Source organism: Macrobrachium nipponense, chromosome 15, assembly GCF_015104395.2.
Source record: "Macrobrachium nipponense isolate FS-2020 chromosome 15, ASM1510439v2, whole genome shotgun sequence".
In the NCBI taxonomy this organism is placed as follows: domain Eukaryota; kingdom Metazoa; phylum Arthropoda; class Malacostraca; order Decapoda; family Palaemonidae; genus Macrobrachium; species Macrobrachium nipponense.
In genome coordinates, this window is record NC_087208.1 from 66,771,746 (window position 1) to 66,799,451 (window position 27,706).

The following is a 27,706-nucleotide window of genomic DNA, read 5'->3' on the forward strand; positions in this document are numbered from 1 at the left end:
CAGCCCTTCACATGATGAAGACAATAGGTTGTTCCGTCGCGCCGGAATAATAAAATTTTAATTTACAGGGGGTCCTCGAGTTACGACGTTGATCCGTTCTTACGATGCGTCGTAACACGATTTTCAGCGTAAGTCGGAACATTGAAAAATACCACATGATTTAATGTAAATACCTATCAATAACAACGAGAGAACAATTCCTTACCTTTATTAGTTTGATTGGCTTGCACACTGGAGAGGAAGCTGCGGTGCTGGAGAGACTGGGGGAGGTTAGTGAAGAGAAAAAGAACCTCCAGAAGTTGCTGGAGATGCTGAGGCAGGTGATTCTTGAGGTGAGGCAGAACATACTAGTACTGGAGATGCTGAGGCAGGTGATTCTTGAGGTGAGGCAGAACATACTACTGGAGATGTTGGGGCAGGTGAGTCTTTAGGTGAGGCAGAACCTACAGAAGGTGCTGGAGATACTGGGGCAGGTGAGTCTGGGTTAGCAGAACATTCAGAAGGTGCTGGAGATTGTGGGGCAGGCGAGTCTGGATTAGCAGAGGCAGCTGAGGTAGAGGGTACAGGATCTCCTGCAGGCCTCTCTACCTTCTTAAAATACTGCTCCAGGTTAGTCTGAACAGAGAGCGACCTCTTTTCATCCAAGATCTCCTTGTAACACTGCATCAAATCCATGACGCCTCTGGAAACCCTAGTGAACCTGTCCAAGTTGGGATCCTGAGCCTCAAAAGTTGACAACGCTTGCTGCAACTCTGCAAAACCTCTTATCAAGTCCTGCCTTGTGAAAGCCTTAGGCTCTGGGGTGGGTGCTTCTTCTTCTTCCTCTATCATCTGCTTCTCCAGTTGTATCAGGTCCTCAGCAGATAACTCCTCACCATGAGACTCCAGCAGCTCTGTAACATCATCAACCTCCATCTCCAAATTGATTTCCTTACTCAGGGCAACAACGTTCTTGACAACTAGCTGAACTGTGTCCTCAAACCCATGGAAATCATTCACAAATTGAGGACAAATTTTCTTCCAGACACCATTCATGTTTGTTTGCTTAACCTCCTCCCAGGAATTAGCAATGTTCTTTACAGCATCAAGGATGTTGTAGGATTTCCAAAAGTCCTTCAGAGTCAAGTCCTTCTTGGTTTCAGTTGCCTGTAAAGCCATAGCAATTGTCCTTCGTAGGTAGTAGGCCTTGAACGAAGCAATCACTCCTTGGTCCATAGGCTGTAAAAGGGCCGTGGTATTAGGTGGAAGGTAAACCACCTTGACATTAGGGTTGAAGTCTCCCAGCTGGGCAGGGTGTCCAGGGGCATTGTCCAGCACTAGCAACACCTTAAAGGGGATACCCTTGGAGGCGCAATACCGCTCCACACTTGGAACAAAATGGTTTACGAACCAGTCCTCAAACACTGCAAGTGTCACCCATGCCTTCTTGTTGGACTTCCAAATTACTGGTAGTTGACCCTTCCAAATGCCCTTGAGTGCCCTTGGATTTTCAGCCTGATACACCAACAAGGGCTTCAGTTTGAAGTCGCCAGCAGCATTACCCCCAAGAAGTAAAGTTAGCCTCTCCTTGCTGGCTTTATGACCGGGTGCTGACTTCTCCTCCTTGGCGATGTAAGTGCGGTTAGGCATACGTTTCCAAAACAAACCTGTCTCGTCTACGTTAAACACTTGCTGAGCAGAATAACCCCCCTCCTTAATTATCTCAGACAACGCTTTAGGAAATTCACTCGCTGCTTTCTCATCCCCACTAGCAGCTTCACCTTGCAATTTAAGGTTATGGTAATTGGCCCGAGCCTTAAATCGCATAAACCAACCCCTACTAGCCACAAACTCTTCACTTTCACTTCCCTCCCCCTTTTCTTTTTTCAACGCTTCAAACAATCTTTTCGCCTTCTCCTGAATCACCATAAGGCTGACTGGGATACGCCGTTGATTTTGGTCTTCCAACCAAAGCACCAATAACCTTTCCATTTCAATTATTAGACCACTACGCTGCTTAGTTATCACTGTCGCTTTCATAGGAGCAGATCCTTTCACATGTTCAACGATGCGCTCTTTATCTTTGATAATGGTGGTAGCAACGGTCGAACGGCTAAGGCCAAGCGAGCGGCCAATGTTTGTTGGCGTTTCTCCCTTCCCAGATCGCTTTATAATGTCCACTTTAATTTCCATGGTGATGGCCTTTCTTTTCTTCGATGCACTACCATCAGAAGAGTCCGCCTTGCGCTTGGGAGCCATAACAAAGAGCAAAAAGTTACAAAAACGATACAACACGAGGGAGAGAGAGGCAGTGTAAACAACCAAAATGGCGTATGGGCGAGGAATGAGCGTAGCGAAGCGACGCCGTCCTCTCCCCCACAAAGCGTATTCTTCCGCCGTGCGCCCGGAACTAGTTCGCGTTTGTTTACGTTGCTTACGACGCTAAACCGCGCAAGACGGAACGACGCAAAATATTATTTTTTATATTTTTATGGGGGCGCGTTCGTAACCACGAAACATCGTAAGTCGAGACCAGCGTAACCCGAGGACTTACTGTATATCATTGAATCACGTTTTTATAACAAATTATATTTAAAACTGTTGCATAAATTGATTTTAAAAGATAAAACTCGTGTAAACATTCGATTTTGCAACACTGCAATTTGTTTGTTTTTCCATGGGATAGAAGTACTAAATATAACTCTGCAACTCGGTCAATTTTTTGCTTTGTTATGCGAGCAAAATATTGAGGTACGACCACACGAGCTCGAGATGCCGCTGCTACGTAGATGGCATAGCGACGAAAATTAAGATAAGCACAGAAGAAAAAGTAAATATGCATCTTTTCCATAATTCTTTTAAGAAATTATACATTACTTCACTGTATCCAATAATATTGTATGCAGTATTCTCATTTTGTATTATAAAATACTATGGTAAATCAAGGACAGTATTCCGTGGAGTGGCCAATGTTTTGGTTTGGAAATCAGCTGATGGTGAATACGAGTTTGTTCTGCCATATTTAACACAATTCTGGGGGAATTTTCTTGCTTCTAGTTAGTATAAACAAATATCTTGATACTTGACTTTTATGAGACATGGTTATTTTTCCTTATATGACGTGTTTTTAGGCGGAAATATGACTTGAATATGTCTCATTGTGATTGAGAACTAATTTTTTTTGTTAACAGATTATGTTGGAGGCATGTTTATATATAAGTAAAAAAATTACGTAATTCCATTCTCAATTTTCCATTATATCATCGTAATACAAACTTTACATTATTTATCTTATATCGGCATGAAACTAACAGTAAAATGTGTTCTTTCAAGCGCAGTAGTTTTGATTAAAATTAATTTATCTTAATTTCATCTACGGTTGTGTTTGATGGGATACGTTTACTGGGGTTTTATCCGTGTTGCCTATGCACGATAGTGGTCATTAGCAGCTTGAACAGTTTTCTCAGCTTCAGCTATAACTAGGTGTAAATTTAACAGTATATTTCCCAATTGATCTTTGATCTATATTGATCTTTGATCTATAGCGAATAAAGTTATTACATTAAGATATCTCAGTCCTATTCTACATAACGCAATTTATCAGTCCTATTCTACATAACGTCATTTATAACAACTACGGTAATAGTGTACTATAGTACGATGATTGAAATAAAGCCAAACGAATGTTGTTATCCAATTCAGTTGTACTGGCAAAAAAAAAATTGTTTCTCGATTGGTTGTTCATGGTTGTACACGTTTACGCAACGAGTATAATGTTAAAACCATACTTTTATCATTCTCTTTTGCTGTTTTTGAACTTATGTAACTAGAAGATGGGATAAAGTTGGGCTATTGTAATTTGGTCTCTCATAAAATTGGATTATCGAAAGACGAATTATCGTAACTTGAACACTACAGCTACCTGTACACTGTATAAAACCTTATTATATCTTTACATACTCTAGAAACCCAGTGGATTAAAGCTAGGCTTTTTTTCACTTTACAGTATATTTATAATACTATAATGTACTGTACAGTAAATTCTATAGTACAGTGGTACATCGACATACGAAAGGCTCAACTTACGAAAAACTCGAGATACGAAAGCAAATACGAAAAATTTTACAGTTCTACATACGAAAATTGCTCAAGTTACGAAAGGTTGTTGCTGTAAAGTCCCGAGATTCACCCAGACCACCGAGAACAATTTTAAAACTCCCACACCGCCAACTGAGTAAACTCGCCACCATCCTCCCGCTCTCCCATTGGTTCCTGATGCTAGTCTCCCCATAAGATCCTGCTCTCCTATTGGTCAGGTCAGCATCTACCCCTTGTGCTTTATGTATTTTAATGGTAAAAGGATGCTGTAAATTGAAAAACTTATTCATGTAATACATTTAATAAAAAAAATATTAGGTAAAGATAGAATAAAAAATAGAAATGAATGGTTATTATACTTTTTGGTAGTTTCAGTAGTTGAAGAGAGATAATGAAAATTTATGGCTTACTGTGTACTAGGAAAAGTGATTGCTTGGCGATCGTTCAATACTCGTAAGTGCTGGATGTAAACAGAAATTTGGAAGCTTTTTTTTTTTTTATAGTTAATGGTTACTTAATAATTATTTGAAATGAGTACATGCAATACATTTAATAAAAAAAAATTGTGAATTAGATATCATAAAATATAAAATAAATCATCGAAGCCAATAAATACGTATATTTAGAATTCTTCTGTTTTAATATTTATGCACTAAAACCACTAAATTCAAGCTCACTTTCAGCCTGTGACTCCCGTACAGACATTGGGGGCAAATATTCATCATCACTTACATCAGGAGTGATGTCCTTGTCACTAGATGACCAACTGCCATCAAAATGAGGACTTGCGACCTGCTCTCTAACGAGCTCCAACAAATATTCCTCAATGTCCTTTTGTTGGAGGCCTCCCAAATGTCTACAAATGCCCCTCAGGACACCCAAATGCTTCCTAGGGGTCGTAAGAGACACACGATGTAGTCCTTAGACACTTTTGGCCAGATGAGGCCACACAACATGGCATTGGGAAGCTGGGTCATCTTGGGTGCTTGGTACCTCTCTCTCCAGCATCCAAGTCCAAAACATGCGTCACACGATCCCTACCAACAGGCAAAACGCGCCTTTCGCCCTCCAGACAACGTTGGGATATCTCTACATACGTCTTGTGCCACCACAAATACTTACACTCGCAAAAGTTCGGCAAAACATGAATGGGGCTAGAGATCGCTCTCGGACAACGCGTCACTGATGCTTGCTGGTGTGAGAAGAACGCAATTCGCGCATGCACGGCTGGGTAACGCTTGTAAACAAAACAACAGCATGATCCGTGAACTCCCAGCATCCCTCAAGGCGTGCGATTCGAAATTTTTTGCCAAGTAGGCCTATAACTATTTTTACGCAAATATTTAAAAAACTTTTTTTGGTCGATGTAAAATATGTCAATTAAGCACACAACAGACAATTTTAGTCGACGTAAAATACGTCCAATAGGTGTTTAAGGGTTAACACCCTGATGATCTATGACTCTGCTCCTCTGCAAACACACCTCTTCCAAAACTAGAGGAGTCTGGCTCCAACTGGGGCACAAAGGACTTCTTGCTCACTTCTTCGATTGAGACTTGGTGCCAGAGTGCTTCGTGACAGACTTCTGATGGAAGTGCAGGCTGGAGTGGGGTCTTGAATGAGATTGCTGCTGGAGTGGAGAGACAAACTTTGGACAAAAGGGCACAGACTAAGAAGGCTTGGAGCAAGACGATTGAGTAAGGAGATCCTGCGTTGACTTCTTCTGTGGGGCTGCAGCTATTTGCCGAAGGTGAAGAGAGATGCAAACTCTGCTGCGCCATCATGGAAAGCCTTATCTGTGCACAAAAGCAGGCTCAGAATGTCTGTTGAAACAGTCAACCATCTCTGTGGCATTCTCCATCTTCTTAGCAAGAGCACCCACTGCTAGTCAAGGAAGAACCTCTTGACGAGGTGATCCAGCTCCGCCGATGAATAGAAACCCTTGGCAGTGTCATAAGGCCTATGGAAACTCTGTATAAGGTGAGAGGGAGATGCGCAAATGTCGCCTCCCCTTGTTTCCTCTTCATTGACAGCCACTCCTTGACTACCTTCAATGCTTTCCTGGAGGAAGTGGACAGTACCATATTGGGAAGGAGAGCAAGTTCCTGCTGACTCTTCGACATTATGAATGAAGAGCCCAGCAACAAAGGAGAAGTGAAGAATCCAGGGTCTTGTATGCAGTCAGTTGGGCCAAATCTTAATGCCCCTCTTCCTCATCCTCCGAAGAAACTGGAGAAAGATCGTCCGCCATCTTAGGGGATTGTCCCTGTCTTTTCAGGGGAGAAAGAGAGGGATCTTCTGATTCCGTAGCAGAGGTCTGTTGTTGCCGATGTCCTGAAGCAGAAGAATCCAAGGGGGCAGGTGCGAAAGCAGACATTGTGGGAGCGGGAGCGGTCATCACGGAGCAGAAGCAGGCAGTGTGGAAGTGAGAGTAGGCAAAGTGGGAGCGAGTACTGGTGGTGCGGCAGTCAGTGGTGGGCGCACAGTAGGAGATAGGAGCACCCCTGGGACTGGGCTCTCGGGAGTGGGAGCGCGTCCATCCATACATTTGGGAGACAAGTGCTTAACACAGGACTTCTGACGTTTTGAGTCCCTGGGAGTAGGCAGTACAGGAAAGTCCCACAGGTGCAAAAACTAAGGGTCAACCCTAAAGCTACACGAAGGAAGGGCGTCGTAAGAGTTCATATGCCGCTTGATTGGCACTGGGAACTCTCACATGCCTCTTCAAAGGCCTAGAGGCGTTACTGTAGCGTCTACAATGCCCGAGATCAGACTCTGAGTCGGAACTTGATGACAAGCAGCGTACATCCACAGATAAGCCTTTCCAACAGAAGTCAGTCATGCCCTGGGACTTGACTTAACAACAGGACCGACAGAGGGGGGACAGCAGCCCCTGGGCAAACCCCATCAGCCTCCCTTGGACTTTCAGTATGTCTTTTCCCAGTAGCAGGGAAGCGGGACACTGACCTTCATCTAAGAGAGCCTATGGGACAGGGAACCACCTCCTCCACTGACACTTCACTTTGCACTTTGTCAGATCTCACTTTCTCCACTTCATGAGGCCCCTAAGGGACGCTCCCAACTCCGCGACAGAACTTAAAACTAGATTAAACTTGACATCAAACTTATTAATCCTCGACTTGAGACTGGCAATGGCATTGGGTTCAGAAGCATGGGAGCTGAGCACTGGAGCAGGAAGGAAAGAATGAGGGTTAAGGATAGGAGAAAGACTATTCCCAGGAGTAGAAGGAAGAGGCAGACCGGAATCTGTCTTAGGCCTAGGTTTGTTTGTTTGTATGGTGCTTTTACGTTGCATGGAACCTGTGGTTATTCAGCAGTGGGACCAACGGCTTTACGTGACTTCCGAACCACGTCAAGAGTGAACTTCTATCAGTCTTAGGCCTAGGGGAAGAGTCCCTGCTAACAGAGGCCCTAGCTTCAGCTCTAGCGGCCGCCTTCCTAATCCTATTTTTTCTTCAACCTATTATGGTGGGACTGAAAACTTCAACCTACTCTCATCCCACTCCTTACGCTCATCACATGTACGCTCTCTTGACATACCTGACCTCTGCACTTGGTGCACCTCGTGTGTGCATCATAGCAAAACTTGGTCAGTAGAGTCTTGCAGCCTTCTCTGCAATAGCGAAGACTGGAAGTACTAGAAATAAACATACTGATAAACTAACTAAGAGAACAAAACTAATAATGGTAAAGCCAACCAAAATAATAAAACAGCACAGAAAGAAAATCAGCTAAAGCGAGTACATCACCAACTTCAGGCAACTAGAAAGCGGCGAACATAGGAAGCGTAAGACAACATCATGTCAGCTGCGCGGCATAAAGAAGAATGGTGCTATCGGCTAATGTCATTCACAAGTTCCTGCTACGGTGGGCAGAACCTGTCAACCACGCATTGCAACAGTCACTCGTACACAAATATTTTAAATTTTAGGATGCTGTGCGAGGCTATTCGTTAGCTAAGTAATTACTTGGTAAGTTACTTTTATAAAAACAAAATTTTAAACTTATCATCTAACTATTTGTTATCAACAGACAACATGAGAAACACTTACTGTAAGCTGAGCATTAAAGCTGGCTTGTTGTGCTTGAACTGGTCGAGGAGCTGGTGCTGTGGGTACCCTAAATTCACCTCCATCACCTCCAGATCCACCCACTACTTTCACTCCTTTTATACTATCAATGTTGGTTACTGGTACCTTTGACCCTTGATCCTGACCAGTAACTGCAGCGTTTGCATTCAGTGATGAAGATGAATTTAAGAGAGGCAGCTCAGCTTTTCCATCCATCTGTAAAAAAAGAAAATCCATTTTCAAGTTACTTTTATTCATAGTCAAGGTTATGTAAACTAAAATATAAAAAAAAAATCATTTTCACATAGTTTATACAACTTATGATTAGTTCAACTAGACTGGAGTTAAATTGCATTGGACTCAAAATTAGAGTTCATTCACATTCAAAACATTACCTCTTCCAATCTGTTAACAGGACAATATCATTTACGTATATCAAGTTAATCCATCTTTCCACTCATTCTGATACTATTAGCATACTCCAACAGCATTACTTGCTTCACCAATCCTGTGACACTTAATCCATATCACAAAACCTGTAAGTCACTGCTTCAATTATCTCATGATAAATGATGTAGTGTTCAGTCATCTAACGTTCCTGGTTTCCGCGTGCTTACAGTATATTGTTTCCTCATCAACATTCCATCACGATGTCTTCCCTTTGAAAATGCTTTAAACTTTCACCCTTCTCTGCAGCTTATCTTCAGTATTATCAACTAACACTGCATCACCCACAAACAGTAGCTACTACACATCTTACATGCAACCCTTTTTCCCCTTTCAAAATCTTTACCTGTCTCTTTTTCTTCCTCAAACTTAACTCATCTCTCCATCCTTAAACACATTCAACAGCCACCATTCTCAATTTTCAACTGATAAAGAAATTAAACAGAGCCAACCATAACACAGCAGCCCAGTCTAATGTATGTTTTCACAAAAGCCCTCTTTATTTTCCCTCACAATCAAACCATTTCCATACATCTAAAGTAACACCTTTCTTTTATTCTGCAATAATATAACATTTCAATAGCCTTTTTGTCCAATGTTTAAAAGCTAAAGCATTATGCCTCCAACAGACACACTTTAACAAGCTAAAATCCATTCTTATTTAATTCAAGCACTCTAAACTTGCCAATTACTCAACTCTTTCACTATCACCTTTATTTTCATTAGAATGCTCTGCACATACTGAACATTTACTTATAAAATTTTTACCAAATTTCTACCCAGAAATAAAAATTACCTCTACCACAGAATCAGGAATCAACTTCTTTGCCGAGGCTGGTTTGCTGCGCTCCTTGAGAGACTTGGCTCCTAAGGGACTGCGACCAGCTGGTTGTGAGATGGGGCTGTGCGCTCCCCCTGGACTCTGAGCGCCTACAGCACCCACCCTACAATTACGAGGGCTTTTTGTATTTCCTGGACTGCGACTTACTCCACATAACCCTTGACCTCGACCTGATGCAGGACTTCGTAACCCACCTCCCCCACGGCCACAAACATGACCACATGAGCATGAGTCACTTGGTGGTTTAGCTAAAATAACTCTTGCCATTGAAAGAAGTTGCTGCAACATCCCAGACAAATTTTCTACAGAAACGTGTTTTTCTTCTGACAAAATCTTGCTTTCCTTTTTTTGGGAATCTTCACTTCCCGGCGATGGATTTTTACATTCCGTGGGTGAGTCTATACCTGCATTTGCATTTCCAGTGGATGACAGCCCAACTGATGATACAGTGGGAGTGGAGAGACCTGCCACTATCTGGGTGACAGAGTTCACACTCTTTGCTGGGCTAATACTCAAGCTCTCTTTGGATGAATGTATACTTGAAGGGCTATCAACCTTCTCTTCATCTGTCAAATTCACAAATTCATACTCCAAGTTTACTTTTTTGTTCTGGCCAAACTGAAAATAGAAAGTTTTGTATTATACACTTTATACACATGAAAAAACTGTCTTACAAGTTGAAAAATTAATACAAATGACAATAAACTTTTATTTTACTCAAATCTAATACAGTGTAAACTCATAGTAGCATATGGTTTGGGATTCTATTAATGCGCTACATCCTAGGTCAACATATTGGGTGACCTTTACTTTTGTCAACTAGTTAGTATCTCCTTTTTTGCTTATAGTACATCCAGTATTCTTCATATATTAAGACTATAATTGTCCTCAACTTTAAAATACATAAAAATAATGATAAAGTGAAAATAGAAACAAATACTATTGCATTGAATGAGCAGCGGGAATTACATGAGACTCCATTATATACATGATATATCAAGATTTTGCAGGGATTTCCTTTAATTTGTTATTAGTATATTTCAGCCAAGCTTAATAATAATTACAAGCCAGGAAACTAACAATTTTGCTCATGATTTACACTAAAAATTATTTTTGTAAAACTTATGGGAGACATTTTTTGTCTAACTGCCATTTTAACTTCTTAAGATACATTACATAATAAAAAAAACTTAAATTTTTTACCCTTTAAGGTATAAATTTTTTCATTACAGTATCAGGAAATGGCAAAAGAAAAATTATATACAATACCTGTAAGTTTTGTTTTACATATCTAAAACTATGGTAGGTATAATAATATAGTTCATTTACTTCGAATAATAATAAACCATATTTAGCAGGATTTCTTATTATTAAAAAGTTATCAACCAAAACCATAAAGATATACTATATCATAACAGAAATACAGTAGACCCTTGACTCACGAACGCATTGACCCACGTACAACTCGATCCCCGACCAAAATTATAGGTAAAATTTCACCCTTGACCTACGAACTAACTTTGAGATACGAAAAAAAAAAAATGCGGAAAATAAAAATTCTGTTTGGGTCATGAACTAATTTTGAGACATGAACATTTGAAAAATGCTGGAAATTTCTGGAAAATAACAATTCACTTTGTTTCACAAACTAATTTTTAGACACAAACATTTGAAAAATGCACGAAATCGCCCAGCACACGTGAGAGCGTTTGAGTTGCCATGGGAACAGCCATCCTCCAGCCGCCCACGCACGGCGTCACCACGCATCGCTCTTTGTCTCATCTCATTGTGTACAAGACGTTCGTCAATTCGCTTAGCATTTTTTGCGCTAAAACTTGTGATTTTCTTCATAATGGGCCCTAAGAAAGTGAAGAGTGGTGGTGAAAGTAAGAAAGTGAAGAGTGATGGTGAGAAGAGGGTGCAGAGGAAGATAACCATTGAAATAAAGAAAGAAATTATAGAAAAGTTTGAACATGGTGTTCGCGTGACCGATATCGCAAGTGAGTACAAGATGGCCAAGTCGACAATTTCGACAATTTTGAAAAACAAGGATGCCATTAAAGAAGCAAATGTTGCGAAGGGAGTGACAGTACTAACCAAGATGAGATCGCAAACCTCGAAGAGGCAGAAAAAATAATTTTGAAGTGGGTACATGAGAAACAGATGGCAGGTGATAGTGTAAACGAGCCGATCATCTGCGAGAAAAGCTCGGCAAGTGTATCAGAGTTTGCTGAAGGAAACTCCTTCTACTAGTGCCACGCCAGATGATTTTAAGGCTAGTAAAGGTGGTTTGATAACTTCAAGAAGAGAACTGAATTCACTCTGTAATTAGGCATGGTGAGGCTGCTAGCGCAGACAAGGCTGCTGCTGAGGCATTCGTGACTGAGTTTGCCGAGTTCGTGGAGGCCGAAGGATACGTCGCTCAACAGATTTTCAATTGTGATGAAACGGGCCTCTTCTGGAAGAAGATGCCCAACAGGACATTTATCACCCAAGAAGAGAAGGCGCTCCCAGGCCACAAGCCAATGAAGGATAGGCTTACGCTTTTGTTATGCTCAAACGCAAGTGGCGACTTGAAACTAAAGCCGCTACTTGTCTACCATTCAAATAACCCGCGTGCCTTTAAGCAGCACAACGTAAATAAGGCCAGACTGCCTGTAATGTGGAGGGCCAATACAAAAGCATGGGTGACACGGAACTTGTTTATGGAGTGGATTGATGAAGTGTTTGCGCCGACCGTGAGTCAGTACTAAACAGAGAACAAGCTACCCTGCGGTGCCTTCTGATCATGGATAATGCCCCGGCACACCCTTCGTACTTGGCTGACTGCAGTGAACATGACTTCATTCAGTTCAAGTTCCTTCCACCCAACACGACCTCTGTTCTCCAGCCCATGGACCAACAAGTCATTAGCAATTTTAAGAAATTATATACGAAGGCGCTCTTCTCCAGATGCTTCCGTGTAACTGAAGAGACAAAATTAACCTTAAAAGAATTTTGGAAGAAGCACTTTAATGTTTTTCACTGCATAACCCTCATTGATAACGCATGGACTGAAGTTACGTACCGCACATTAAATTCTGCGTGGCGGAAACTTTGGCCCCAGTGCGTAACTGTCCGTGACTTTGAGGGCTTCGATGCAGAGATTGTGCAAGAAATTGTGTCCATGGGCAACAGTATGGGTCTACAAGTCAACGACGAAGATGTTGAAGAATTGGTCGCTGAACATTCAGAAGATTTGACTGCGGACGAACTTGTTCAACTCCACAAAGAGCAGCAGGAGCAACTTGCTCGGGAGCAATCAACTGACGAAGAGGAGGCTGGGGAGGAAGTTACAGATGTCAGCAGTGATGTGATAAAAGCCGCATTGGAAAAGTGGAATGATGTCCAGTGCTTCCTTGAATTGTATCATCCGGACAAAATTGTTACGAACAGGATCGTGAATATGCTCAATGAAAATTTAATGAGCCATTTCAGAAAAGTTATGCAAGGAAGGAAAAGGCAACAGACATTGGATAAGTTTGTGATTAAACGTTCACCAAAAAAACCTAGAAGAGTTGAATCTCCGGAACGAGATCTCCCCGACCTGGATGGGGGAGGGTCTCCTTCCGCACAATAACCTCCTCCCCACCCACCACCCTCCTCTTCTCTTGTCCGTCAAGCCAGAAGTCTCGCCAGTCATAGTAAGTGTTCACTTTACAAACGTTTTTATAGTGTTAGTTTACCATTTTAAATTTATATTATTAGATATATTAAGGTTTTTTACACTGACTTTTACATTATCTGTGTAAAATAAGGCAAAATATACATAATATATATTGGTTCGTAGGGGTCGAGAACCAATTAATATTATTCCCATTAAACCTTATGGGGAAATTAGCTCCGAGTCACGAACAATTTGGAACACGACCAAGGTCTAGGAACGGATTGTGTTCGTGAGTCAAGGGTCTACTGTAATATATTTGCTATTAATAATCAAAACTGAACTGCCACTAAATTTCAGTATGATCACCAATCCACTGATTCTCTAAGTATCCCAAAGTTGATTCATGGTTAAGATCTAATGTTGAGTTCCCCTTTGAAAAACACATGCCCTACAATAACCTCCAGATACTCACAAGCATTAGGCAACAATGTTGCTAGGGACTTTAATACTTGAGATGTATTTCAAAAACATATACTATTGACAGGAATTTACATATTTTTTTCTGATTATTATCATTTGTATATTAGTAAACTTGACTTTAAATTCACTCATATTGAAATTAAATAAATAGAATAATTACTGATAAAACTGACAGATTTATTGAAAAAAAATATATTATATATATATATATATATATATATATATATATATATATATATATATATATATATATATATATATATATATATATATTATATATATATATATATATATATATATATATTATATATATATATAGAATTTTTCCAATAAATCTGTCATTTTTATGAGTAATTATTTTATTTATTTTATTTCAATATGAGTGAATTTAAAATCAAGTTTACTAATATACTAATGATAATCAGAAAAAATATGCAAGTTCCTGTCATTAGTATATGTTTTTTAAATACATCTCAAGTATTAAAGTCCCTAGCAACATTGTTGCCTAATGTTTGTGAGTATCTGGAGGGTATTGTAGGGCATGTGTTTTTCAAAGGGGAACTCAACATTAGATCTTGGCCATGAATCAACTTTGGGATACTTAGAGAATCAGTGGATTGGTGACCATACCAAAATTTAGTGGCAGTCCATTTTGATTATTAATAGCAAATATATTATTTCTATTATTATATCGTTTACCGGTACCTGGCATCACAATTTCTTAAAAATTTTTAACTTAGAAGATCTTCCAGCTTTGTACTGACAAGCGTATCCAAACAAGAGCAAAGAATTCAAGAAGTTAAGAGAGCATTGTGGTTATTACAGTTGCACAAATATTAGCATTCATATTTTAAAATACTATAAATAGTGGGCAATTTATGGGATGGAAAATATAGCCAATAAAAAATATTTTGGATAAAATTAATAGCTTTCCAAATATAATCAATGTGAATTTTAAAAATTTGGGAATATTTAGAAGAAATATGTAGTATTACCTGTACCATAGCCTAACAGTACATTAACTTTAGTATTTACATTTCAAAAATATGTTCCAGTTTTAATCTCAAAAACAGAACCTATTAATAAACTTCAAGGGGTGCAATATTGATAAAAAAATATAAATAAATGTTTTGTAGATATGATTAAGTTTATGAAGTGGTACCTTTCTCAGAAGATTTACCTTTCATACCAATATTTCATAAAAGTCCCATTAAATTTGGGTTTATAACAAGCTCAGTAAATTGCATTCACAAAGATATTAAAACTATGTATGCTTAATTCAATTCTGGATAAACATGATATTGTTATACTACAATAAAGTTTTGTACATACTTACCTGGCAGATATATACTTAGCTATAGTCTCCGACGTTCCCGACAGAATTTCAAATCTCGCGGCACACGCGACAGGTAGGTCAGGTGGTCTACCTTACCCGCCGCTGGGTGGCGGATGTACGAACCACTCCCGTTAGCTTGTCAGATTTTTCTCTTCCACTGTCTCCTGAGGGGAGGCTGGGTGGGCCATTAATCGTATATATCTGCCAGGTAAGTATGTACAAAACTTTATTGTAGTTTAACAATATCATTTTTGTACATGAACTTCCCTGACAGATATATACTTAGCTGATTGGCACCCTTGGTGGAGGGTAAGAGACAGCTAAATAATACAGGTAAGACGGGAAACAACTAATGTTGTAGGATATAAAAACCTTGGTTCTCACCTTTTCAGGATGAAGACTTCACAGATACTATCTCTGAGTCTGCATTGCCTGGAGAGCTACAGCTAGGACGTGACCTGATGCTGAAAGACTCTCGGATCTACCACTGGGATATGTGATCCCCTATTGTGGTAGAATCCAAGTCGGATCCTGTTAGAGGGACCTTGTCCGCTTACCTAACAGATCCTTACCACTACCTCTGCAAGGAGCCAAAACCCACCAGACCACCTAACCAAAATACAAGGGGTTAATATTATGACAAAAAGAGGTGCCTCCTGCAACCTCTTTCAGACAACCAAAAAACAACAATATAAAATATAGGGTAACATATAAAAAATTTACACAGGATAAGTTTCAGCTCCCTGCCCCAGCACCGAATCCGCCGATACGAAAGGACCCAAGGCGAAGCATTTATCATATGTGATTTTTACATCACGTAGGTAGTGGTTTGCAAAAACCGATTGGCATCTCCAAAAAGTCGCCTCCATCAAGTTCCGCACAGACATATTTTTTTCTGAATGCAAGCGAAGTTGCGATGGCTCTCACCTCGTGAGCTTTCACTTTCAGTAGTCTAAAATGTTCTTCCTTACAGGCAACATGTGCCTCTGTAATAAGGCTTCTCAGAAAAAAGGAAAGAGCATTCTTCGACATGGGCCGAGTGGGGTCCTTTACAGAGCACCAAAGCACATCTTGATTAACCTTAAGTTGTTCCTTCCTTCTTAAGGAAATACTTCATAATTCTCATAGGGCAAAGAGTTCTTTCAGGCTCTTCCCCTACTAGAAAAGATAAACTACGAACTTCAAAGCTCCTGGGCCAAGGCCGTGATGGGTTTTCATTCTTTGCAAGGAAATTTGGAAGAAACGAACACACCATAGAATCTTCCTTAAACCCTACATTGCCCTCGATAGCTTGGAGCTCACTCACTCTCTTAGCTGTAGCTAGGGCCAAAAGGAAGATAGCCTTCTTCGTCAAATCCTTGAAAGAGGCTAAGCCAGGAGGTTCGAATCTAGACGATCCAAGGAATTGTAGAACTACGTCTAGATTCCAGTTCGGTACTACTGAGGACGCTTAATGGTTTCAAATGATCTAATAAGATCATGCAGGTCCTTATCATCGGATATATTTAAGCCTCTATGCCGAAATACCGCCGCCAACATACTGCGGTATCCCTTAATAGTTGACACAACCAGATGACATTCTTCTTTGAGGAAAATAAGGAAATCTGCAATTTGGGTCACAGAGGTACTGGAAGAGGAAATGTTCTTCCTCTTGCACCAACGTCTGAAGACATCCCACTTTGATGGTATACACGCAAGGTGGAAGGTCTCCTCGCTCTTGCGATTGCTTTAGCAGCTGTTGCTGAAAAGCCTTTCGCTCTGACCAAACTTTGGACAGTCTGAAGCCAGTCAGACTGAGAGCGAGGAGATTTTTGTGGTACCTGTCGAAGTGGGGTTGTCTGAGTAGATCGCTCCTTAGCGGGAGCGATCTTGGAAGGTCCACCAACCATTCCAGTACCTCTGTGAACCATTCTTGGGCCGGCCAAAAGGGAGCGATTAAGGTCATTCTCGTTGAATCGGACTCTACGAACTTCTTGATGGTTAGCCCCAGGATCTTGAAGGGGGAAACGCGTAGACATCGAGTCCGTTCCAGTCTAGAAGAAGAGCATCTATTGCTAATGCCTCTGGATCCGATATCGGAGAGCAGTAAGGATCCAGCCTCTTGTTCTTTGACATGGCAAAGAGGTCTATGTGTGGCCTGCCCCATAACTTCCACAGGCTCTGGCATACATCCAGATGAAGGGTCCACTCTGTGGGAAGGACCTGATCTTTCCTGCTGAGGAGATCTGCTCTTACATTCCTTTCTCCCTGTACGAACCTGGTGAGAAGCTTGATTCCTCTTTCTTCTGCCACAGAAGGTCTCTTGCTGTCTCGTACAGGGAGAAGGAATCGTCCCCCCTGTTTCCTGATATATGCCAGAGCTGTAGTGTTGTCCGCGTTGACCTGCACTACCGATCTTCTGACTTTGGGCTCGAAAGCCTTCAGAGCCAACCACACAGCCATCAACTCCTTTCTGTTGATGTGCCAGGCTACCTGGTCCCCCACCCAGGTACCTGACACTTCGCTGGTTCCCAGAGTTGCCCCCCACCCTGTGTCCGACGCGTCGGAGAACAACACCAGGTTGGGGGTCTGGGATTGAAGAGACATTCCCTTCGCAAAGAGGTTGGGATCTGTCCACCATAAGAGATGTTTCTTGACGTCCTGGGATAACGACAGGGAGAACGTCAAATCCTGAGAACGACGACTCCAATTCCGATGAAGAAAGAATTGGAGCGGTCTCAGGTGCAACCTTCCTAGGGAAACGAATTGCTCCAGCGAGGAGAGCGTCCCCAGCAGACTCATCCACTCCCTCACTGTGCATACTTCTTTCCCTAAGAAGGTTGTTACTCTCTCGAATCCTCGGGCTATCCTTTCCTGAGAGGGAAAAGCCCGAAAACTCAGAGAGTTCATCTGTATCCCGAGATACACACACTCTTGCTCGGGAATTAGTGACGACTTCTTGAAATTGACGAGAAGTCCCAAAGCCTTCGTCAATTCTAAAGTTACTTGTAAGTCCTTCAAACAACAATCTTCTGAATTGGCCCTTATTAGCCAATCGTCGAGGTACATGGATATCCTCACCCCTTTCAAATGAAGCCATTGAGCCACATTCCCTCAAAATCCCCGTGAACACTTGAGGGGCTGTCGAGAGGCCGAAACACAGAGCCCTAAACTGAAAAATTTTTCCCCCCCATCATGAATCTGAGAAACTTCCTCGAGGAAGGATGGATCGGTACGTGGAAGTAAGCGTCCTGTAAATCCAAGGAAACCATCCAGTCCCCTGGACGAAGTGCTGCCAGCACTGATGAAGGCGTTTCCATCGTGAACTTCTTCTTTTCTACGAAGAAGTTTAGGGCGCTTACGTCCAACACCGGTCTCCATCCCCGAGGACTTCGGAACTAGGAAAAGGCGGTTGTAGAAACCCGATGAATGATGGTCTGTCACTAGTTCGATAGCCTTCTTCTCCAGCATCTGATCTACTGCTAGATGGAGAGCTTGATTCATGATGGGGTCTCTGTACCTGGCCGTCAGTTCCCTTGGGATGGTCGTCAAGGGAGGTCTTTCGACGAAAGGGATGAGGTAACCTCTCCTCAAAATAGAAAGGGTCCAAGGATCCGCCCCTTTTTGGGCCCAGACTTCTGCAAACTCTAAGAGTCTGGCGCCCACCGTTGTTTAAAAGGACTTGCAAGTTATTTGGGGGCTTTAACAGACTTGGCGAAAGTCTTACCCCTTCTTGAAGGTCTACGACCTCTAAACGTAGAGGTTCTTGATGAAGACGCCCCTCGAAAGGGTTCTCGAACACTTGCCTTTTCCTTCTTAGCCTTGGTAGGGAAGGAAGGGCGAGTTTTCTTGCCGACTGTGCCAAAAGGTCCTGGGTGGCTTTGGCCGAAAGTGATCTCGAAATGTCCTGCACTCGATGTTTAGGGAACAACTGAGCAGACAGAGGAGCAAACAGCAAAGAAGACCTCTGGGCATGGGAGACAGACTTCGTTAAGAAGGAACAATAAACAGACCTCTTCTTCACGATCCTGGCCCCATACAGGGAGGCGATTTCACTCGCTCCGTCTCTTACCGACTTGTCCATACAAGACAAAACACACATGAGATCTTCTGGCGAAAATGACTCTGGCACTTCAATTTTCTTGGCTAGGACCCCCAACGACCAATCAAGGAAGTTAAATACTTCTAGCACTCTAAACATGCCTTTTAGCATGTGATCCAATTCATTCATTGCCCAAGTTGTCTTAGCAGAGTTAAGGGCAGTTCTCCTTGTCGAATCTACCAGCGCCGAAAAACCCGAATCAGCCGAAGACGGTAGACCCAATCCTAAGGACTCTCCTGTTTCGTACCAGAAACCAGCGCGTCCTGATAACTTCGAAGGAGGAAAAGCGAACATCGTTTTTCCCCGCTTCTTCTTTGGAAGCCATCCAGGAACCAAAACTCCTCAGTGCCTTCTTCATTGAAAGAGTTGGCTTCATCCTCACACAAGAAGAACTCTTCGCTGTCTTTCGCCGTTGAAAAAAGTGAGTGAGGAGAAGGAGGGAGCCGTAGGAGTAAGGGAATCCCCAAAAACTTGCAAAAGTAGCTCTGTAAGCTTCTTGTAAGAAGACACAGCAGCAGAAGTGTTCGGTTCCTCATCCGAACCTTCTAGGACATCTTGTCGAGGCGAGCGCGGAAGATCCTTAGGTGACGAAGGGATCCTAGTAGGAGTTGAGCGAGAGGTTGGAGAACGCCCTCTCTTAGAAGAGTTCACATCCACTGGAGAACGATGAGAAGATCTGGGTTGTCTACGATGAGACTCCCTCTTTGAGGTAGACGGAATCTCAGCCGAAGGAGAGGTAGGGCTCCTACTCCGAGAATCCTCGGAAACATCCACAGGGCGCTTACGAGGAGGCGAGCGCCTACTAGACTCTTTGCGCCTATCCTGAGGTGAGCGGCTGCCAGGAGAAGAGCGCCTATCGAGAGCAGAGCGCTCTCCATACCTGTCCAGTTGCGTACGATCAACGGAAGTTCGACTGGAAGGCGAAATGCGCCTACTAGGAGAAGGCTGCTTGCGAGACTCTTGACGTCTAACAAGCGGGTAACATTCAGGAGAAGGGCGCTTCAAAGCTAACGAGCGCCTACCTGGAGAAGGGCGCTTCCGACATTCCTGGTACCTACCAAGAGACAAACGGTCAGGAGTAGTGCGCCTAGAAGCGGGAGAGCGCCTACACGGAGAAGGGCGCTTGAAAGACTCTTGTTGTCTGCCCCGAGGAGAATAATCAGGAGTATGACGCCTTAAAAGAGACGAGCGCCTACTAGGAGATCGATGTGCAGTAGGCTCTTGGCGCCTACCTTGCGGGGAGCGGCTAACAGCAGGCCGTCTATCATGCACACGACTCCTACCAGACTCTTGATGCCTGTCAGGAGAGAAGTCACGATCCGACACTCGAGGAGAGTGACATCTGGAAGAAGAACGCCTACTTGTATAAGGGCGCCTTCTAGGATCTTGAGGCTGCTGAGGAGAAGTCTCACACGAGGGAGTTGAAGAAATAGCGTGATGAGCAGGTGCAATGCGCTTACCGGAAGCGGGAATCCAATCTGGAGAAAAAACTTCTTTCTCCATAGAGCGTCCTACCGATGTTTGGCGCCTTGAAGTCGAAAGAGAGCCAGGCGAGCGAGGGCGCTCACGCGAGCCCCTACCTTCATACGAAACCTCCCCATATGAAGGAGAACGCCTAAAAAGAGGAGAACGATCCTCTGAAGAGCGGCGCCTAGATCTCTTGATCGGAAGAGAAACGTCCTTCTTCCTACGTGATCTAACTGCTAGAGAGTCTGCTAGTGCCGTGATCTGAGCTTGAAGTCCCGCGAGTACTCTCGTAGGAGAATCTTGTTGTTCTTCCTCGGAAGCAGGTGCCGAGCGCGGAGCGCGAGAAGAAGAACGATCACAGGATTTCTTGGGTTTCTTCGCCTCCACCGATGATTCTTCCGGGAAAACCTCCGGACTAGAAGCCAAAGGACTGCAGGGAGCCTTCCAAGCCCTCTTCAACGGGCGCGACGCATCCGGGGAGTTCCAACCTCTCTTTGGAGAGGGAGAAGACGAAGAGGAGAAGCATTGGCGTAGGAGCTCCTTCTTGTAGCGATCCGAGGCAGCCTGGGAGCGTACTTCAGGATCTGCCGAGGGGACGCCTGACCGGTGGGGGTTCTCCCTAGCCCTCTTGCGGCTTTCGACTTTCCTACTCCACTGGAACTGGGAGTCTGGAAGAGGTCTAGGCCTAGAGGCACTAAGGAGCCGGTCAGACGCACCCTCCACAACACTGGGGACACTGCACTGATCACTAACACTCTCCTTACCTTCCAACTGACGAATCTTCTGATCCATAGAAAGAATCGTGGCTCTCAGAGCTGCCGCTTCCGAAGGCGAATCTTCGGCTTCGGTGCGGGGAGCAGGGGCTGCAACTTGGGAAGAAGGTTCTAATTCTACGTTAGTATTAGGATCCACATCCAACTCACTCATTCTAGATCTACTAGAACTTCTAGAGGAAGCCTTACGCACTCTATCACGTTCCAACTTCCTAACATAAGAGAGAGCCTTATATTCTTCTTCATTCAATCCCTTACATTCACTACAAGGGTTAGCAAAAGAACATTCATTCCCCCTGCATTTCATGCAAACCGTGTGGGGGTCTACCGAAGCTTTCGGCAACCTCACCTTACATCCTTCATTCACGCAAACCCTAAACAAAACCGAAGTTTTAACTACTGAATCTAGGTCAGACATCGTTAAAGAAAATCCAAATCAAAATCAAACCGGTCCACAATCAGCGTATGCCAAGCCAAACAAAGCGAATACGTCACCAAAAGAAGTCCAAATTAACTCCAGGCAAGCGAGAATCGAAAAACTATCGAGAGGAACCGACAACAGTTGTTATCGTTCCCGCGACAGAGAAAAATCTGACAAGCTAACGGGAGTGGTTCGTACATCCGCCCACCCAGCGGCGGGTAGGTATAAGACCACCTGACCTACCTGTCGCGTGTGCCGCGAGATTTGAAATTCTGTCGGGAACGTCGGAGACTATAGCTAAGTATATATCTGTCAGGGAAGTTCATGTACAAAATCATAATGTAATAATTAGTACATATTAATAATTATATCATTAAAATTTATAGTAAAATATTAAAATCAATTCAGTCATGTAATAACACTTGAAGGTCAGAGTGGTTTCATGATGAATTAATTAGCTGCCGTGTTGCCCTGAATATCATTTCAATAGTAAGTCTGAATAAGTTTCTAAAATCTAAAATTTGCTATTCCTGTATGTTTGTATCTAAGTAATTAAATCATTTATATAAATATCTTGACTATCATAACCATTACTGGGAATGGAAATTCATTAATATTATTAAATGTATGATAACAATAGAATGCCACTTGTCTTTCCTTACCATCAGGTACAATTCACCCAATGTGATGCCACCCACTGAGCTGCAAGTCCAACCCTTACGTATTTTTTCTATCAATTTGTCCACGTCTGCTGTTGAAGGTTTTTCTTCAGAATCCAGATCTTTTTCTTCTTCTTCAGGTTCAGGAGTGCCTACCAATGCCCTTTCTTCAGGTGCAAGGTCTCCCTAATCAATTAAAAAGAATATAATTGGGTTAACCAAAGGATCCCATTATGTATCTGCATAAACCCCTCTGTATACAAAACCTAGACTACAAAACAAAGACATTTAATTGCAGGACTGACATGGAAATAAACAGTTTTTAATATCACAAAGGTTTTTGCACAAAAACCCATACCTACATATGGCCTATTTCCACAGACAGAAATCCCAGTTTTACTGACCTTGTATTAGTCAAGATCTAGAAAACTTGCTCCAAATGCTTCATCCTGCTTACTGATACTACCTCCACCTTATCCACACTTTTTTTTTGTGAAAAGCATGAGAAGCAAACCCAAGGAGTTGGGACTATACTCCTTATATGATCAATGGGATTATATTTGTATCCCAACTCCATCAATCATATACCTATATTACATGAATTGCTACCTTCGCTGGAGGACAACTTCAGAGTGACCCCAATGAAAGAGTAACACACCGCAGTCTGAAGGAGGACTTTAAGATGAGCACAATTAATAGTCAAGGCCTTTTGTAAACATTTGGCACTAAGGTTATACTGGTAATGGTAAACTAAAATATAAAGGTTCAGGGTTTCTAATGAGCACAAAGCCAAGGAACAGGTAATTTACCCTACAAGGTCCCTCTACCCTCAAAAAGACCTGAAAGAGAAAGGAAAATGATTACTGATGACTCAGTAGGTAAACCCTTATGTATCCCTCAAACACCCCATCATCAGCATACAGGATCAGCAAGGGCATGTGCAAGTTAAAATCTATCAAAACTTGGGCAGGAAATTAAATTATTACCCACTCAGCAGAGCACTATTAGTGAGGCCACTGAGTGATGCCCCAAAGGGTTTCTTGTCCATAAGTAAGGAACTTAAAGCAACATAAGGAGTACAGACAGTTTCCAAGTTGGCCACATATCAAGACCCTACCAGATGCGTGTAGATGCTAGCAATTTAGAATGTGCGGGACTGAAAATTTTCCCCACCAAAATTATATTTTTATAATAAAATGAAGTTTTAAAAATATACTCACCAAGTAATTACTTAGCTAAAAATATACTCACCAAGTAATTACTTAGCTAACAATAGCCACTCCTTGACCACATTCAACGCTTTCCTGGAGGAAGTAGACAGAACCATCTTGGGAAGGAAAGTGAGTTCCTGCTGACACTTCAACGTGAAGAACGAAGAGGCAGGCAACAGAGGAGGAGGAGAAGTGACGAATCCAGGATAACTCTCCAAGAGGAAGCAAAGTAAGGCCTTGTATGCAGTCAGTTGGGCCAATTCTTGATGCCCCTCTTCCGCATCTTCCAAAGAAACTGGTGAAAGATCGTCCAACGTCTTAGGAGATTGTCCCGCCGGAGGAGCTTTCTTAACGTAACTCAGAATCTCCGCCAGCTGTCTTTTCAGGGGAGCAAGAGAGGGATCCTTTGATTCCTTAACCGAGGTCTGTTGTTGCAGAGTGGGAGCAGTCATCATAGTAGCAGGAGCAGGCAGTGAGGAAGTGGAAGTAGGCAAAGCAGGAGCAAGTACTGGTGGTGCAGCAGTCAGTGGTGGGCACATGGTAGAGAGGGGAGCACGCCCAGGACTGGGCTCTCAGGAGTGGGAGTGCACACATCCATACATTCAGGAGATGAGTGCTCAACACAGGACTTCTAACATTTCGAGTCCCTGGGAGAAGGCAGTACGAGGGAGTCCCCTGGGTGAGAAGGTAACTGCACAGGTGCAGAAACTAGAGAGTCCATCCCAAAGCTACACAAAGGAATGGTATTGTAAGAGTCCTTATGTCGCTTGATTGGCACTGGAGACTCAGGAACTGCATCCAGCACATGCGTCTTCAAAGGCCTAGAGGCGTTACTGTAGCATCTACGATGCTCGAGATCAGACTACGAGTCAGATCTTGACAACAAGCGGCACACATCTACAGACATGCCTTTCCAACGGCATTCGGTCATGTCCTGGGACTTTACAACAGGGCCGACAGAGTGGGGGCAGCCCGTGGGTAAACCCCATCAGCCTCCCTTGGACTTCCAGTATGTCTTCTCCCAGTAGCGGGGGAGTGGGACACTGAACTTCATCTAGGAGAGCCAATGGGACGGGCAACCACCTCCTCTACCGACACTTCACTTTGCGCTTTGTCACCACTCAATTTTTTACTTTATCCATGAGGCCCCTAAGGGATGCTCCCAACTCCGCAACGGAACTTAAAACTAGATTAAACTTGGCATCAAACTTGTTATTAATCCTCGATTCGAGACCGGCAATGGCATTGGGTTTGGAAGCATTGGAGCTGAGCACTGGAGTATGAGGGTTTGTTTGTTTGTTTGTATGGTATTTTTTTGTTTGTTTGTATGGTGTTTTTACACTGCATGGAACCAGTGGTTATTCACCAATGGGACTAACAACTTTACGTGACTTCCAAACCACACCAAGAATGAACTTCTATCACCAGAAATACACATCTCTGACCCCTCAATGGAATGCCCAGAAATCGAACTCGCAGCCACCAAGGTGGCAGGCAAAGACCATACCAACCACGCCACTGAGGCGCTAGTAGGAGGAGGAAAAGAAGGAGGGTTGAGGATACGAAAAGATTATTCCCAGGAGTAAAAGGAAGAGGCAGACCGGAGCCTGTCTTAAGCCTAAGGGGAAGAGTCCCCACTAACAGAGGCCCTACTTTCAGCTCTACCGGCTGCCTTCCTAACCTTATTTTTCTCCAACCTTTTAACCACTTCCTGCTCAACCCCGTGTATTCTCGAGTCTAAGATAACAGTCATACTTCAGTAAGCCCAAGTATACCCGAAATTCTGTTATCTCTTTCCTAGCAACTCCGAATAAACTCGGCTGTTGTTTATATTAGTCTCCCACCATCAGAAAGCCATTTTCTATTGATATAAGTGCCTCCTTATAGAAAATTGCAGCTATCTTGGCGTCGCTTGGCCATTTGAGATGCAACCTTTCATCAGTCAGGACTTCTATTGTTTTTTGTGGATTTTTCTTTTATTATTATTGATATAACTATCATGAGTAGTAAGAGTGATAGCGATACAGTATTATGATGGAATGGATGATTCAGGGAGCGAAAGTGATGGTGATATGACATCAGAATACTGATACTTCAGATGATGATGATGATGATGATGATAATATTCCTGGTAACCTACGCTGGCAAAGAATAATTATTTCGGATGATAAACCACCCTCTCCCCAACAGCCTGCATTTCCCTTTATTGGTGATAATATAATTCATCATGTATATAATACTTAATGATGAAAAAAATACATATACAGTGTTCCAACCGTATTCGCAGGGGATGTGTACCAGACAGCCCCGTGAATAGTTAAAACCTGTGAATAGTTAGAACCACCACTAAAAATGCTTATAACTGCCTATCTTGAAAGTTGCAGCTACCAAATGTATACCTTAAATAACATCCTACTTCAAATATACCTAAAATTACTTACCTATTACTGTATTAATCTTTGAGGTTATATTATTAATATCATTTCAGTCATCTTAACATTTTACCATTAAAAAATATACCTACAGCCAATAACAGAGAGAGAGAGAGAGAGAGAGAGAGAGAGGAGAGAGAGAGATCGAGAGAGAGAGAGAGGAGAGAGAGAGAGAGAGAGAGAGAGAGAGCGAGAGAGAGACCGGGATTAGAGAGAGAGAGAGAGACCATTGAATGGCAGCATCATATATCTGACAATCAAGAGTGAAATTATGAATTATTCCTGAAACAGAGAAAATAATAATGGAGAGACAGAGAGAGAGAATAACTCCTAGACTCTGACTCCTTCCTCTCTGCCAATACGTATGTATATCAAACTGTCATTTACTCCCCCACCCTCCTTCCTTCAAGTGGATAAAAAGACTGGGAATCGCTATTTTTTTTATTAATCTTCTTAATATTTGAAACTTGGTTATAAGGTAAATCATTTATTTATATTACAAAACAAATAAACATACGTAAGTAAGAGAGAGAGAGAGAGAGAGAGAGAGAGAGAGAGAGAGAGAGAGAGAGAGAGAGAAATGTTGTTGTTTAATCTCATTAAACTTAATAATATTTGAAAACTAGTACTGTATATTATTTATTATTTTACCATAAAATGTAGTACCGAAATCCCCTTAAAAATATACATTATACATAAACTTCCATGCCAAACAGAGGGCAAGAGTTACCACTATGACATGGTATCTCATGTGGCAAAACAGAGAGAGAGAGAGAGAGAGAAGAAGAGAGAGGAGAGAGAGCGAGAGAGAGAGAGAGAGGAACTAGAGAGAGAGAGAGAGAGAGAGAGTTATCCTTATTTAAAAGAGTGAAATGGATAGATTATTGTATTTCTTTAACCCTTAAACGCCGACTGGACGTATTTTACGTCGACATTTTTTGTCTCTCGGGTGCCGACTGGACATATTTTACGTCGACATACAAAAGTTTTTTTTTAAATTTGTGGAAAAATACTTTTAGGCCTACCAGCCGAAAACTCTTGAATCACGCGCCTTGGGGGATGCTGGGAGTTCACGGATCAAGGTGTTGTTTTGTTTACAATCGTTACGCAGGCGCGCAAGCGCGAATTTCTTTCTTGCTGCACTAAAAAGTATCTGTGACACATCTCGGAAATTATTTCGTCACTTTGACATAATTTTTTTACCATTTTAAATTAGCCGTTACATGGAGTATTATATATGAAAATGTGAGCATTTTTATGTAGAATACAACAACAAAATACTCATGATTTTAGCTTTTATCAGTTTTCAGATACTATATTCATATAAATAACGATAAGTGCCAAAATTTCAACCTTCGGTCAACTTTGACTCTACCGAAATGGTCGAAAAACGCAATTGTAAGCTAACTCTTCTCTTTTTATGTTTAATAATATTCAATCATTTAACTTAATTTTGAAACTAATTGGAAGTCTCTAGCACAATATTTCGATTTATGGTGAATTTATGAAAAAACTTTTTCCTTACATCGCGGCGGTAACTCTTCCGAAAAAAATCATACATGCGATTGTGGTAATGTTTGCACCATTTTAAATTAGCCGTTACATAAAGTTTTATATATGAAAAATGTGCGCAATTTCATGCCCAATACAACTAAAAAAACAACCATGGTTGTAGCTTTTATCAATTTTGAAATATTTTCATATAAAAAATGATAAGTGACAAATTTTCAACCTTCGGTCAATT

The 27,706-nt window shown here is 42.2% G+C and overlaps 1 protein-coding gene across 1 annotated transcript in view; it reads right to left on the reverse strand.

Moving 5' to 3' along the window:
* The window catches only part of LOC135195029 (serine-rich adhesin for platelets-like), a 155,544-nt gene that overhangs the window by 52,389 nt on the left and 75,449 nt on the right, over positions 1–27,706 (reverse strand). The window contains exons 10-12 of the mRNA XM_064221342.1: positions 22,323–22,505; positions 9,412–10,074; positions 8,151–8,384 (exon numbers count right to left, since the gene is read on the reverse strand). Coding sequence (XP_064077412.1) covers positions 8,151–8,384; positions 9,412–10,074; positions 22,323–22,505 — 1,080 coding nt within the window. The remainder of the gene's footprint in view (positions 1–8,150; positions 8,385–9,411; positions 10,075–22,322; positions 22,506–27,706) is intronic.